Source organism: Electrona antarctica, assembly GCF_951216825.1.
Source record: "Electrona antarctica genome assembly, chromosome: 7".
NCBI lineage: Eukaryota > Metazoa > Chordata > Actinopteri > Myctophiformes > Myctophidae > Electrona > Electrona antarctica.
The window spans coordinates 31,938,738-31,955,834 of record NC_136812.1 but is presented as its reverse complement, the minus strand read 5'-3'; the positions used below and the strand labels follow the sequence as shown (position 1 = coordinate 31,955,834).

At 44.1% G+C, this 17,097-nt stretch overlaps 1 protein-coding gene across 1 annotated transcript in view; it reads left to right on the top strand.

The window, feature by feature from the left end:
• ghrhrb (growth hormone releasing hormone receptor b) overlaps positions 1-17,097 on the top strand; it is a gene marked incomplete at its 3' end in the record, with an annotated part of 46,646 nt that overhangs the window by 6,518 nt on the left and 23,031 nt on the right. Inside the window, exon 2 of the mRNA XM_079505462.1 lies at positions 3,432-3,546. Coding sequence (XP_079361588.1) covers positions 3,477-3,546 — 70 coding nt within the window. The 5' untranslated portion in view covers positions 3,432-3,476. The remainder of the gene's footprint in view (positions 1-3,431; positions 3,547-17,097) is intronic.

The following is a 17,097-nucleotide window of genomic DNA, read 5'->3' as shown; positions in this document are numbered from 1 at the left end:
GGTAGCAGCCCACACAGTTACATCTCTTAGCTTTCAGTGCTCAACCTCCAGAAAAGAGCATCAAGTAATACCAAGAAAATGTGGTTTACAGACTCCTGTGTGCAGACTCCTGTGTGCAGTAAAAATATACTGTCTAAAAATAATAAAGTATATATTTATATATATATATATATATATATATATATTTTTTTTTTTTTAAATCAGCCTCTTGAAGACGCTATAATTAATAGGCCGATTCATGTTTTTAAGTGCACGATCTGTGTAAAACTTGCATGTATGCGCACTCCCTAGGGGCCACGGAAAAACCTTTGCCAGGCATCTACCTTTATAGCACCATGAGGAGGCTGACTTACAGTATAACATATTTTTGATATGTATTTATAATTTTAGTATTTAGTATTTTTGATAATACTCTATACTCAATACTCTATACTCAAATATTTTATCCAAATTTCACGCAAATTGGTATACAGGATCTCTATAGTCATGTGATCAACATGGATCTGTTTCATGGATTTTTCATATTCCATCATGATTGGCTATGATTAACATCTAAAGTTTGCACGACTGGCCCGTTTAGAACAAAATTCTGCAAATCAGAATGCAGCGTCCGATTGTAGTGAAACTTTGCACGCACATTTCCACTACGTGGAGGAACAATTCATTGGACCCTTTAAACATTGCCCTATCATAGCGAGGAGCCAGGAGGCACATTTTTGCCAAAAAAATAAAAAAATAAAGGTTCATATTACTCCTACACATTTTGTCCAAACGTCACAATTGTTCATGACCTGGTGGAGACCTGTCCTCCGCGGAGCCCTTTTCTAGTTGTTTTTGATTTTGAGACCAGCCAAGTGCACAACTGTAGTGTAATGACAATGCATTTATTTGTATAGTGCTTTTCTAAACAATGTTACAAAGTGCTTTAAAGACATGTTAAAACAGCATAAACAATATAGTAGAAGTGTCAATTAAATTGTAATCATTGGTTGGTTATGTTCCATTTGGAAGAGAGCTGTCTGCTGTTCTTTGTAGACAGCTGTCTGAAACTAAATAGTGTCTTTCAGGGCCATGCATGACATTTTGGGAGGCAGCTGGCTGAAGCAAAATTAGGGCACTCATCATCCCACTGACACACACTATTACCACATTGTGTCACTGCCATCAATAACCATACGTGGGAAACGTTCATATTCTACTGAAACAAATTATTCCATGAAGAAAACACACATTTGACATGTTTTCATGAAATAGTGTTCAACTATTTAGCACAATTTGTCTTTGAGAAAGAAAGGAATAGCAACAATACATTGAATGGCATTCAAACATAACCAGAGTTGGGGTCCGTTACCGTTACTCAAAAAAGTAATACACTACACATTACACATTACTTTTGAAAAAAGTAATGCCTTATATTACTTTACATTACGTTACATTACTTTTGCGTTACTCCATAAAATCGCCTGAGATGCAGTCACATAATTTGCCCCTTAACAAATCTTTATAATCCTAATAAGGAGGACATACACAAGATCTTTCTTTATGCTCTTTAATACCAGGTTGTTGAACAAGTGAAGGAATAAAACAAACTAGAAAAAGTGCCCTTCCGGGCACAGGTCTCCACCAGGAGGATAGGAGTGTGTGTGATGTTTGGCAAAATGTTTAGGAGGATGTTTTTTTTAATTTGTTTTTGCAACAATTTTCTTCATTTTGTTGAGGAAATGCAGAGCCAGATCACTCATAGCATCTCTAAGGATAGAATTCTGGATGAGCAGGACATTTTGTACAAAACGGGCCACTCCTGAAAACTTTGGAAGGCAATGTTAGCCAATCAGTGTACAATCTGAGAAATCCAACAGACTCGTCTTGATCACATGACTACAGAGATCATGTGTATACCGTTTGCCATTTCTTCATACGCCTTTGATGGCAATTGGATGATTTGAGGCATTTTGTTCCAAAAATGTGTTTTGCAAAAATCAACCTGTTGGTGGCGCTATAACAGGCCAATGTGAAAAGGGTGGGATATATTCCTCAGCCTAGTAAGAAAATGTGTGAAAGATTTCACGTAAATTGCATGCTGCGTTCATGATTTGAGGCTTTTGTTCAAAACGGGGCAATCTTGCAAACTGTGAAAGCCAATTATAACCAATTAGGATGGAATATGAAATATGGGACAGATCCAACTTGAGCACATGACCATAGAGATACTGTGTAACTATTTGTGAGATTTTTGAACAGAATCTGGAGGAGTAATATCAAAAAATTTGTTTTACAAGAGTCGGCCTCCTGGTGGCGCTATAAAAGGCAGATGCGGAAAATGCAGGTCAAAGGTTTGTCCTCGGCCTCTGGGGAGTGTGCATGCAACGTTTCACGCAGATCGGTGCAGTTTTAGGTAACAAATGTGAAAAGCTGCCTCATGGTGGCGCTATAACAGGCCGTTCTGGAAAATGTGGGGCAGAGGTTCATCGTTGGCATCCAGGGAGTGTGTGTGCAAAGTTTGGCATCGACCGGGTTAACGGTGCCGGAGATTAGCTGTTCACAGACGGACGGAAGGACGGAAGGAAGGACGGAAGGACGGACACACGGACGGAGTGCAAAACATACTCTCTCCCCATGCCTTCGGCCTGGTGGAGACAACAAACAAACTCCACTCGCGGCGGGGGCGTCGCTACTAGCTACACTAGGGCGTGTTCAACAATGTCCACACAGAGCGCACTCACGTATTTTGGTTGGATTGGCCAGTGGCCACAATGGCCAATGCGCTCAGTGCTGTATTTTCAAACGCACCCCTAGATTAGCTGGAGACTGGAGTGACGTGTATTTACAGTCCGCTCCTGCTTGTTGTGTATGGGGTTCACGACATGTTGTTACGACAGTAACGAAAAGTGTGCCTGTGGCCGTAAGGAACACACACACAAACACACACGCACATATTAACTGTATATATGATGATTTTGGGTGTGCCAGTACAGTACAGTACAGTACAGTACAGTACAGTACAGTACAGTACAGTACAGTACAGTACAGTACAGTACAGTACAGTACAGTAGAGGGACCCCCACACGGTAACTCTGTCATTTCTCAACCGTTTCGGACGCGGGGCGGCTCGCCGGAATCGGGCCGGCACCCTGGGTGCGTTCCTGTGGGTCTGGAACCTCCGCCCCCCCCCCCACCCCCACACAGAGTTGCACCACTCACTTTACACAGGTGTGATTTTATTAAACAAAAACTTTACAGATTGAAAGAGGATAATTCAAGTCTTTCCCTACAGCTGCAATTTTGACGTTGTTTAATATTATTAGAGAGAACGTTTCTGTTTGGATGAATGGGCTGTCTATGGGAAGTATCACCTAGGTATCACCTTGCTGGCAAGATGGCTACGGTCTGAATATGGCCAATTGTCATTATACATTGTCTTTCTCCCTCAGGCAGAGGCCATTCATCCAGACTGTGATTTGGTTCATCAGCAGCACATGATGGCTCAGGAGGCATGTCTGCAGATACAAAGACAGGAGACACGCAACCACTCCGACAGTCCAACAGGTCAGTGCGTGCGTGCATGTGTGCACATGCGTGTACTCAGTTTAGCGCATTTTGATCTACTTCAGCTCGTAGTTAAGAGAAAAGTTAGAGCTCACATAGAGTTCATAACTCTATGTAGGTACCCTCACAAAAACATGCAGTAATCCTGGTCTCTAAACTGCCTCCCCCTGGCCAGCCGGGGCGCCTGATGGAGGGGAAAGGAACTGGTTGGAATAACGTGTTCCTTCCACGCGCTACGTCCGGCCGGGGAAACTCCCCCCTGTCAGGTGTAAAGGAGCAACTTGGACACTCAGGCATGAAGGAAGCATGAGTTCAAGTCAGTTGCTCTCCCCATGTCCCCCATGGGGAATAGGTTGGCGGAGGGTGTGTAGAGCCCAGGATCACATTAGATAATTGACACAGGGGTGAAAAATGGGTTACAATATCGTGGGATAAATATTATTAAAAAACATAGAGTTCATAACCCCAAGTCAAACACTAGCGTCGCCAGCCCTCAACAACACACCCTGCAGTCCGGACCTCACACGTCACTGACTTATACCCTTTGCAGTCGTCCACTGTATTCTCACACGCAATGCCGCTACGCACGGATCCAGCCGCCTCCCGCGACATTAATCTAGCCTGTTCCATATGTTCCATATATAATCTGACATTCCATATGTTGATCCTTCCCCACCCGTCCTTCCTCTTCGATATCTCCCTTTTGACTGATACCTCTCCATTCAACAGGCCCAAAAATTAAGGCCCGGCCCTACTTGGGCCCTCATCAAACCCTGTACACTCAAGACGCTGCCACCCTTAGATCTCTATGGAGTTGACCTGTTCTGACATTCCATATGTTGATTTGACCTCATCGAACCCTGTACACTCAAGACACGCTCCATACAGTATATGGCCAGTACAGAATTCATTCCATATGTTGATCTGACCCCCCCATGCCAAAGCGCCAGCCCAGCAGTCAGCTGTCACCCAGACGGATGCGTGCACGCGACCTCGCCCTTTAGGACGAGGTCGCTTCTTGCCCTAAGGGCGTCTTACTGGTATCTGTACTGCATTTAGCTCTGGTCCATAGCCCTAATGCTGTTGCTGCCGTTGCATGGAACAGCAACTATGGAACTTTCAATTAATTGCCCTCGCATGAAATGCACCACAGCCTCTCATCTCGACTTCTGCTAAAATAAAAAGAACATTTTCGCTATACTCACCAATACAAAGACGGTTTTGGTCATTAGAAAGACTACTTTCCCCGGTGGACGCACTCTGAGCCCCCCACCACATGCCAGAAAAGGATTTAGTTTTTACTTACTCCACTGCGCCCTCTGCCGATATTGCCAAGAGAAAATCCCATAGACAATATTTTTCCTATGATGAGGTATGATGTTGACAGACCCAAAACCCAGAGGCCCTTGGGATACATCACTGAGGAGGATACGTCCCAGGTGCCCAGTACCCACCCAGTACTGGATGGCCCGCCCAGTACTGGCAGAGTAGTTCTAGAGCAGCGTATTGAGTGTCCCTGGGTTTTCCCTAATGGGACTGATCGAGGGTAGCTACTGGGACGTAAGTCGGGACTTGATCACCCTGGCTGGGTCACCTGAGTGAGGGGTATGATGTTGTCAGACCCAAAACCTGAGGACCTTGGGATACATCAATGAGGATACGTCCCAGGCAGCGGCGGCCCTTAGGGAATTGCCATCCTAGGCCACATCCCACGGATCCGCCCTTCCCGACTCGCGCAATTTTCTTTTCACAGAACAGGACACAAAACGAACCAGCAATGATGTCCATACAATATTAGGCTATCTTAATCAATAATTCCAGCTCCTCAAATGAAATAAAAAACTTCAGTCTCTACTCTCTGACGGAACAGCGGTTTATTGAGACGTCTCCTCCTCCTCCTCCTCCCGGTCTCAAATACTTTAAAATTAACTCTGTTTTTGAAGTCTTTGCTCTTTCAATTTGTGCTTCTTTGAGTACTCACAGCCTAATAATTTCGATATTTTAGACATGTTTGCTAGTCAATACTACCTGCAGCGCTTCCTGTTTACTTCAGTCAGAATGCCTAAAACGTGCTGGCCAAAACATGATCGTGCCGGGCGGCCCTCCCTCCCTGAAGGCGGCTTGACAGTTGACAGCTCTGCTTCAGGAGCAGCGGAGGCGGGGAGTGGGGCAGCGCATCTAAACGGGCTGGAACTGGCACTAGAATAACTGAGTGGCGACTCAGTTATTCTAGTCACTAGTGCAAGTTCCCGTGCGCTCCCCTGAACACAAATAAAAGCCTTGGTACCGAGGCTACGTTTGTGCCCGCTCTTCTAACTGCCGCCCTAGGAAATCTGCCGCCCTAGGCCATTGCCTATGTGGCCTATATATACCGGCCGGCGCTGGTCCCAGGTGCATCCATGCGATGTTTTTTAGTTCTTCCGGTGAAAAAAAACCTTACACTATACTGTACACTCAGATCTAAATGAACACTACAATTTACAATGTAGGATACCAGTAAGACGCCTGAGGGCGTGAAGCGACCTCGCCCTAAACAAGCGACCTCGCCCTCAGCAGCTAGTCTCTGACGGCGGCGCCTCTGGCATTCCCTGGCCAGACGACGGCGCCGCTCGTCGGCAGACTCAGCAGTCTCCTCCATGAGAGTGTGGAGGTCGTACTGCTGGGGCAGATCGGCGTGTGCACGCATCCGCCTGGGTGACGTCAGACTGCTAGGCGAGTGCGGTCGCTTTGGCATGGGATGAACTTTGACCAATAAATCACAATGACCTGGGCACCTAGGGGCTTGCCTGGGGTGACCAGGGGGCTGATGTTACGTGATGTCACGATGACCTGGGGGCTTGCCTGGGGTGAGTGACGGGGATTTGAGTTAGGTGACATGGCAGAGTGACAGGGATTGTGGGTTAGGTGTCAAAAAGGTTTCCTGTGAAGCAGTGGCAAAGCAACCGAAAACCAATCAGGGAAATGAATCAGACATGGAGATGTCTGGTAATCAACCTGGAGCTGCCCCAGCTCATCACTGCCGCTCAGGAAACAGGTGAATCTGCTGAATGAATCAATGGAAAGTTCATTCATTATCACCTCCCCAATGCCTCCACAACAATCCAACCGTGAGGATCGAGGACTGTGTGCGGGGAAGGTATTGAGTAAGACTGGGCATCTCTTTAAATGTGATTAAGCAAGTAGAAATATGTTGTGAACATTGTGATAATTAAAAGTTGGTAGCTGGCACATTAAATGATAATGTACGATTCTGTCCCTATCAAGAGTCTGCTCTAGCGAACTTCGCAACATTCGGCACAGCGACTCGGTCTGCGCCTTGCTCGGCGGTGCCTCTCTTTCCTCAAGTCCGCTAGAGGTGGCGCACCTCCGTCTTAACTATTCTTTGCCTAACTACTGCTGCACTCTTTTATATCTCCGGTGAGCACCTGGATATTCCTGTTTTTTCTCTCTTTATGCTGCAGTCTGTTCTCACCGAGTGGGCCAAGTGGTCAGCTTTGCTGGGGGAGACAAAAACTATGCCTAAGACTAACCTTAATCCTTTATCCATAATTTGCAACGCATTTTAGATAAAGTCAAAGTTGTACGATTTGTCACACACGTTACTGCAGTGAAATTTGTTCTCCGCATTTGACCCATCTCTTGGAGCGGTGAGCCGCAGCCAAGGAGCGGTGAGCTGCAGCCGTGCCGCTCTCGGGAATCATTTGATTAGTAGATTTGAGATAAATAAACAGCACCGGGAGAGGGATTTGATCCCGATGTGTTGGGATTGGAAGTCTAATGCTTAACGTTATACCATACAGGGTGAGAGGCAGTTCCGCATGCGTCACAGAAGGTGGCACTGGAAAATTACAGCGATCGTGTAGGAAAACGTCTCTCTGCGTTTGTGCCTGGCCTAAACTCCACAAGGTGGAGCATTCAGTGCGGTTCATTCCAGGCAAGTGTACCCCCCTCCTCCCCCATTCTAGGCAAATGCCCTCCCCTCCCAGTCCCATCCCATCTCTCTGGTGTAACTCAGAAGGTGCATAGTGAAAGGTATCCAGTCTTAGTTCTTACCCCTGGGATAGATGATGAGCACCACAGCTGTGTATTACTCTGAATTGATTGCATCATTTGTCACCATTTGCTGTGATCATTCCAAGCAAGATGTGACAACAGTACCATTCAGAATCAGGACGCATGTACAAGCCCACTGGAGCCTGAACTGGCCCAGCGGAATTAAGGGGTGTCGGGCTCGGCACACGGGACAGTCAAGAGGGACTGCTGGTCCAGCTGGTTGCATGCATCCCAAATGCCATGCCGAGCACACAAGCAGACACACGCACGCTCGCGCACACACTCTGCGTGCAGATAATAAGACACAAGAAAATACACACTAGACACAAACACGTACGCACAAACACCCTGAAACACAAAGGCTTGTCCAGGGAGGGCTGAAGAAGTAGGCTTGATGGAAAAAAGAAAATAAATAAATAATCAAATCCATTCAAACACTTTTAATGCTATCGCTAATTAATTCAGCTTTCATGAATATTCATACATGTTTACACACAGCTGTCCACAGTTGAAGGGTGAGAGGTTTAGGGACAAAGACTAGAATACAAAATAACATTGGGTCCCCTCCCCTGACATTGCACTTCCTTTGTCTGTGAAGGACAAACTTGTTAGAGGTCAAAGTCAGACTTAGATGAATTAAGTCTGAAGATGCAAAACATTTTCATTGGGTGCGATATTTCACCTTGGTGAAAAGCTGAAAAGAAGTTTGGGGATTTTGGTTATGAGATTTAGCAGCAATGTTTTGAGGTTTTCTCGGGGTGCATAAGTATACCACTAAGAAGGTGACACAGGTTGGGAAAGCTGCCTGACAAGGCAGAGATGTGAAATGATCAGATTATGGAATCGCCTTATCCAACTGCCAGAAGAGAGGCTTACGAAAATTATATTTAATTGGAATAAAAGATGTAATCATCCATGGATAAGAGAGGTCTCCTCAATTTTCTCACTTTCTGATTTAAACATTTAAATAACCTTCATTGTAACATTAATACAGTCAATTAATACAGCTCTAAGGTATATTAATGACTATTAAAATGTTGAAAATTTGTAGAATGCCCCTTTAAGGGGTTTAATATACCTACAATACGTAAAAAATCATTACTAGTCATTACTATTGTGGACATCCTTAAAATGTCTAGCTATATAAACAAGGTCGTTTGTTCGGATAGCATATTTGTGTTCTGCCAGACGGTCCCTAAGACAGCGTTTAGTTCTCCCCACATGGAACACATTTGGGCAGGTGCAAGTCAATCTACACACCACAGGAGTGGTGTTACAATTAATACAATCATTGATTTTATACATTTTGTGTGTTTTTAAGTCCATAAACAGTCGGTTCGAACAATGTGGGTCGTCTGGCCATCCAGCTGGACGTCGGGTAATTTGAGCCGAGGTGGGGATGCTTCGGGGATCCGCCGTGCTCCCGGGCACAACGAACCCCCCTTAGGGATCTGTTAGGGGATGTTAGAGGGAGTAGAATGAGAATTAGGGTGGGGGGGGGGGTGGGATGACAAAGCGAGAATGGGGGGAGAACCGGGGGTTGGATGGGCTTTATATGCACAGGTGGAGGTGACCCGATTGGAGGTGGCTTGATAGGAGGTGGAGGTAGCTGCGTTGGAGGTGTGGTCCTGCTCCTGAACTTCGGCTATATGAGCTCCATTAAGAGGAGGCTCTGGGAACACAGAGCCTCCTCCTCTACCGGATGATGTGTTACCAAAGCAGTTACCAAGTGTATAATTGTTATGATTTTTTACGTGACGCTGCCGGGAGCTAAAATGCCTATATAAACTGTATAAACTGTGATTAATGTAAAAAATTATAACAATTATGCACTTGGTAACTACTCTTTGAATTTTGGCATGCTGTTAGATATGGTCATAACTTCATAAGGTTTTCAAAAACCATCGCAAACTAACATTTTAAGCTCCCAGCAGCCACCGTGGACGCCATCTTGAAAACGATGCCTTTCTGGTTATTCGTTGTTCCTAAAATTTTAGTATGTTATTTAGCACACCCAATAGTAACAGAATCTATTTTATCAATTATTTTGGTTTTCAACGCGTTTGCACAGCTTTTTGAAATCCTTATACCCATACCTAACGCGTTTGCACAGCTTTTTGAAATCCTTATACCCATACCTAACACCACACCAAAATTCAGAAACTAGTCACCAAAAGCCAAATCTTGCTGATTTCTTACAAGTCCGCCCCCGCTAACGGGACTGTGTTAAACCACCCTCGACATGTATTTATTCTGTATGTAGTGTTTTATGTTGTCTGTTTTTATTGGACCCTGCGTCTGAACACATAAAGTTGATTGGTTGATTGATAATTCAAATGTGGGGTAGATTGGACATTGTTTTTTGTCAAATAGGCCTCTCACACTATCTTCGGAAGACGATTACGGCCGTCGGCCGTACGATACGGACTATCAAAATGATGCCTGTGGTGTTTTAATTGGATAGGTCCAGAGATCATGTGTACCAATTTTTGTGAGATTTGGACAAAATCTGTAGGTGGAGGAGCAAAGAGTGTGTTTTGAAGAAAATTCAAAATGGCGGAAAATCTATCCTGACGCCAATGGGCGTGGCCATGAGTCAAGGAATCCAGGGGAAAGGACATTTTTATTTTACGACCTACGGTTCAAGGCCAAAACGTAAACAATGGCCAACCAGAGTAGTATTCTCTTGTGTGTGAGACAGAAAGAGAGGGAGCACAGTCACTGCATTCGAGAGGGAGAGTATGCGTGTGTGCGTGTGCATGTGCGTGCGTGCGTGCGTGCGTGCGCGCGCGCGTGCGTGCATGCGTGCATGCGTGCGTGTTTAAATGTGGCTTCAAAGCCTCGTTTGGCATTTCCATGGATCATGGGTCACCATTGGCTGTCCTGCCCTCTCTCATTTCCATGTGGCCACCGTTGTCATTATCATATCCAATTATAACATAGCAGAGAACACAGTGTGTGCCTGAACAACGGGAGTGCACGCTTGGGTGCGCGCGCGCGCGCGTGTGTGTGTGTGTGTGTGTGTGTGTGTGTGTGGTCTCGATAGTACCTATTATTTATTGTTTGTGTCCATCTGCCTGAATCGAACCTGTCCACCTCGACACCCACCAAGTTTCCACTGGTTTATTGCGATGCAAGACAAGACACGTCAACATTCAGAGAGACAGCATGCATCACTTGGCGATATTGCTTTTATCAATCTAATTCTGGTCGGTGCAAACCTAGTTTGTGCATTTGTTGGTCTGGTGGGTGTTGCTTTTGGAGTTGGGAAGCTACAAAGGAGAGGAGAGAATACAAGACAGAGAGAGCAGAGAGAGACAGAGATAGAGAGAACCCATGCAGGGAGGGATGTGTACATGCAGTCTAAATATTTGAAAGAATTCTAGGTTTCCATAATCATTATCCACTGGTTAAACCAAGACATGGCATGCTTGATGTCTGACTTGTCTGATATACTGACATGTACTGTATACCAAAGCTCTGCCCTTATCAGTAGTATTCTTCCTCATGGGTATAAGAACATCATCATTACATTGAATAATACTGCAAAAGCTCTCCCTCTCTATCTCTCCTTCCCACTCCGCATCGTCCCTCTCAATCTTAATAATGTCACTTATGGTGAGCGAGGACATTATATTTCCCCATAGAGCGCTTTGTGCTGCTGATGTTGCTAACAATGTTAAGAACAGAGCCTATTGCTCTTTCGTACATGAAAAGATGGAAGACAAATGCTACACTCGGCCAACAGAAACTAAAGCCTGAGGAGGATATATACTGACGGGCGGCGGGAAATGGGACAGATGAAACATGCACTCCACCTCTGGTCAATCTAATTCACCTTTGTCACGGATACACATCAAATGTGCAGCTCGGAGACGGCACGCCTCTGCCCTTCAGCACAGAACACAGTGTTTCTCACAAACCCCATGAATGACGGTCTCACTGTATGCCGCCGTCATGAGGCCTGTGTTCACCCCAGGGGTTCTATACTACGGGTGGGACGATATGGGTACCTCACGATATGATATCTGTGGCGATATTAGGCCCTCGATAATGATAATATCACAATATTTGATATATAATATTGCGATATTACGATATTCAATATATTGCAAGAGATTTCATCAACGATATATCACGATAGCTGTAACTGAAAATGAAAAAATAACAGGCAAGAATCTGGGAGGACGATACAATATATCGCGGGAGGAAGCAATCATGATATCTTTGATATATTGGCACACCCCTGCCTCTACTTTACTTTACTACCAACACCAGATATCTTCGCTGAAAATAGCCAATCTACAAGCCCACAAGATCAAGAACATCCTACACTTACGTTGTTGCTGAAGTGCTCTCTCCCTCTCTTTCTCCTTGTATCTCTGCCTCTCTCTCACTCTGTGTATATAGGTGCGTGCTTATTGCATGTGAGAAACTGGTCCTGTGTGTATTTAGGTGTATGTGTATAGGCCCACATATATCTCCTGGCCCTCTCTCCCTGGATTTGATGCTTACCCATTAGTGAAGGTGTTTGACAAGATGACCCCCTTACCAGTCCAAATGGGACAACTGGGAAATAAAGGAAAGGAGACACATCCAAGAGCTTGAGCGTGCAAAAGAAGACTGTGTTTCACTTGAGGTTCAATAAGTACGGGACACTCTCTCGGATAGGATCATTACGACCTGATGACGGTTTTATACTTGGTTTCACAACAAACACAGCCAAGTATAAATCAGGCCGGAAGAAGCCCAGATAGAAAACCAGAGGGCTCAAGTTTAGCATGCAGCCTTCCTTTCAAACCTGCCACTGTACAATGCATCAATTAGTGTAATGAAGGTAATAACTGTTGGCACCCAACAAAGCTGCATTCAAACGCTCAACTTCAAATGACAGCAAGGTACACTTTCTCAGTTTAATTAGCTGGAGAGCTGTCAGCGTGTCCATCTGGAGTAACAGGCTAATTATGGGACCCATCCAGTTCATGAAACGATATGAGCTCCACAATATTATTGTGCAAACAGTAAGCAGAAGTAATGACAATATGTAGAAGTCATATTCAAAGTCATACTGATCAAGGGACATGGTTGTGATATGGAAGGTCCAAATTTGCGGGCAAAAGTGAGGAGCCTGTGGTTCAACGCTGTAGTTTCAATTGACGTGACATGACGTTATTGTATCATAAGGCAGGTAGCCTGCCTACTTACTTTGTTGAGAATTTGATTGTTCGGACACTATTAGTCAGGAATGTAAACATCACGTGGTAAAGTAAGACATTAAGGCAAAAAGGATAACGCAAAAATAGCCAGGGTACTTGTTTTCATTGTGGTCCTATTGTTAGGACTTGTGTGTGTGGTGTGACCCGAGCGCTTATGCAGCAAGGAGGAGGCAACTAGAGGGTTAAAGCCCACATGGTGTATTTATTAACCCATTTATTCGCCATTTGACTTTCAAAATGGTATGAGGGGCTTTGTTGCATGGTAACTCAAACAAAACGAGTCAAAAGCGAGAGAAGCAAGTAATTTACATGGAAGGAAATAAACCGCCTGGTTTAATTTATAGTTGGAATTGAATGTCTAGACGTTGATCTCACAGACACCTTCCCGCCTTCTTAATCAGAATTAGATGAGAACTGGGCAAATAGTCCTTCCTTGTACTTACCGTAGTCAAACAGATGGATTTAATGGCTTTTCTTCATTAACCTTCAGCCTACGTAGTTGATATGTAACCCTGACATGGATATGGAATAATTAAGATAGAGTCGAGATCCTTCCTCAATGTATAGAGTGTGTATGTGCTTGCGTGCATGCATGCGTGGGTGTCAGAGTGAAAGTGGCGTGTTTGTTTCTCCATAGCCATTAGCTTCTGTTTTAGCCGCAGCCTTTGCACGCTATTTTTTCTGAAACTACGCTGCTATCTGTGGTTTTGAACTAATCGCGGATGTTCGGACTTCGGAGGTCATTTCTGATTATCCGGTGATCGCGATTGGAACATTGGCGTTTTCTAGAGCATGGATTGGCCTTATTTTAGCTTGGCACCCAAGCACCACCACTTGTGTCCACCAGATGGCACTCAATGTATTAACTCCTTGACCGCCAGAGGGAGGCAGTCAGGCAGAGCTCTATCCTAGAAAGTGCCAGACCATTTTTGCAACACTAGCTGTCTCTGGGCTGGTACCATTTGTACACTCCATAACCCTGGCCCGGAGTTATGCTTGAAATTAAAAAGTTTGAGAACCACTGCACACTAAATGGAACAGAGCCTATATAGCATCGGTAACACCTTTGAAAGAAGTAGGGAAGTAGCCCGGAAGTAAGAAGAGTTATTCTGTGTGCATATAGCCCATTGATCTGAATTGATTTGAGCAGCTCCCCGGATGTTGAGTTAATGGCAGACCTTACTGGAGCGTGAGTCTGTACAGTGTTAATTACATTTGCACTGATGGGACATGAAGTTGAACCCACACAACCAAAGGGAGGAAGAGGGGAGAGAGAAGGAGTCGAGGAGAAGATGAGTAGAAGAAGAGAGAGGATGGGGAAGAAGGGAAGAGGGGAGGGGAAGGGGGAGGGGGAGGTGGAGAGGAGAGGAGGAGAGGGATAGGTATTTTGCCTTTTACTCAGTTCTTACTCTATTAACTATTTTGCCTTTTACTCAGTTCTTACTCTTTTAACTTTGTAGGGTTGCTGAGTACTGAAAAACAAGAAATCTAGCTATAGGCTTTGTCGTAAAGAAAGGTTTTTGATCTAGTCTTAAATGTTACATATAGAATGTGTCTGCTTTACGGGTCGAAACTGGGAGAAGGTTCCACAGCTGAGGTGCCTGAAACGTAATACACTGTCTCCTGTTCTAACCTAAGATATTTCTGGAACATCAAGCCTTTTTGCATAGGGCCTACTGTGAACACACTGGCGTTCACTACATTGTGATTCTCATTAACAGCAAGGCTCATTCGTGTATCGAGGCATCCAAGTGTGTCAGCTAAGTAGAATGCCACTCGGAGAGATTCCAATACTGTACACCCACGCATGCAGCAAAGCCTAGACAGAATCTACAAGTGCTGCTCTCCCTGCTCTGTGGGAAACGGTCTGCATTTACCTAATCGAAGAGGAAATCTTACCCATGTAGCTTACTTTCAAAAGAATGAATGAATCTAACATGGTTAAAATGGAGTTTGAAGTTACAATGGGTTTGTATAGGAAGGGGGCGGGGGAAGCTAAAATTAATATCAAATATCAAAATAAAATACTGCATCAAGCAACCTAAAAACTGTCTGGGGTGTTCACATAAACCTTAGTAGACTATGAAGTTTTTTTAAAGTGAAATATCCCTTTAATTTCCATATAGCCCCTGAAAAAGCCTGGGGCTCAACATTGCAGTTTTAATTGACATGACATGAAATTCTTATGGCAGGTAGCCTATAGCATGGATGCTTGCTTACTATGTCGAGTGACCTGCTGGGACACAGAAGAAGCCCATGCATGGTTTTTCCATGATAAAGCGTTAAAAAAACTCCCCCGTTTTTGTGTCCCCAGATGTTTAATGATGCCCATATTTGAAAAGCCCCCAGATGTTTAATTCCTAGAAGATGAATGCCTCCTTTAAAAAAACAAAAACAAAATCTGTTTATTATGATTTTTGGTATACAGGCATTTCAAGAATGTTTAACCAGTAGGTTACAGATTGGAAATAATAGCAGAAACATACAAACAAACAAAACAAGAGACTTACAATAAAAAGAGACAAAACATAACCATCAAAGAAAAAGACAAAAACAATAAAATAATAACTAACATGGCTGATGACTATACCGCACGAGGACACAAACAACATCACAATCAATTAAAAAAAACATTTCTGATATGGAAAACAAAACATATACGGTATGTATACATGTGTACCCACATAGACACCCACACATATAAACATATATCAAAGATTCTATACATTAATTAAATGACATTACGGGACAGAACAATATTGAATTCAATCACTTCAGTCCAACATAACAAGCATCTCAATAATGGGTGACCAGATGTTTTGAAATAAGGGTTCCCTTTTTGACAGGGTAAATCAAATTTTCTCCAAATGCAGCACTCCTCCCAGCTCCTTTAGCCACATGTCAACTGTCAGAGAATGCCTCCTTTTTGACAACAATATGAATGGGTTTCAATCTTTCAACAGTACAGGGTTTCGATTCAAGATTCAAAAGATAATAGTGAAAATAGCAGTGGTCCAGTAGAAGCAAGATATTAGTCAATCACTTTAAATTTAATCAATTTAAATTACAATGGTTCCCAAAAAATGGGTCAGGACCTATTTTTGGGTCATGCAACCACTTTTATGGGTCACAAGTAAATATCCAGTGTTGTGTGTGTGTGTGTGTGTGTGTGTGTGTGTGTGTGTGTGTGTGCGTGCGTGCGTGCGTGCGTGCGTGCGTGCGTGCGTGCGTGCGTGCGTGCGTGCGTGCGTGCGTGCGTGCGTGCGTGCGTGCGTGCGTGCGTGTGTTAACATTCGGGAAACTTTACAGATGCTGTAAACTGTTTTCAGTTCATGACTGGGTGAATTATTAGGACGCCTGCTTTCCATCTGCCTCACTTGGACCTGAATGTATCCGAATTTGAAGCGTTTCCTCAGTGCGGAAGTGATTTATGGCCCTCTGCGTTTACTGTATAGTGAACTCGTCAGACAAGCCGCTCGTCTGCAGTGGTGGAAAAATACTTACATGAAAAATAATTACCCACCCCTGCGGTCACCTTGGGGTATGCCGTCCCACACACAATGGATTTCACGCAGTGTTTCTATAGTGATTCACTGAATGCTTTGAACTTTTCAAAGCATTAAAGACAATATAAGAGACAGTGAAAAGGATTGTCATATTGACATCATCCACAGGTCGTTACAAAATCTAAGCTTTTAAAAATAAACAGGGCTGATAAGGACAGATTTTTCAAGGCCCATGGCCAGCCATTAGGCATGCATGCATGTTCTGTATGGACATGGACAAGTCTTGCCACGGACACATTGATGACCCCTGGTTACAAAGTCAAAGTCTGGAATGCAAAATGTACTATTGGCATTGTATTGGCATCGAAATGTACTTAAAGTACCAAAAGTAGAAAGTATACTCATTATGCAGAATGTCCAGTGTCGCATTGAGCTTGTTTGTAGATCGGCTATTTTCAAATAGGCGAAATGTATAGGGCTGAATTGTTCAATGTTTTGTAATAATAATCAAAGTAACTAGTAACTAAAGTAAAAAGTACAACATTTGCCTCTGAGATGTAGTGGAGTAGAGGCCTTTGCTATGTTTCACCAGTTTCAATTGAAACCCTCAGGGGGGCCTCCGAACTACGACTGACCGCCAGACGTCATTCAACCCCCCACCACCCTTGGCCCTCTCTCTCTCTCTCTCTCTCTCTCTCACTCGTTGCCTTGCTCTCTCCCACGATGTTAAAGTTACAACTATTTCCTGTTATTTAAAAAAAAGTGCAGCATTGGGA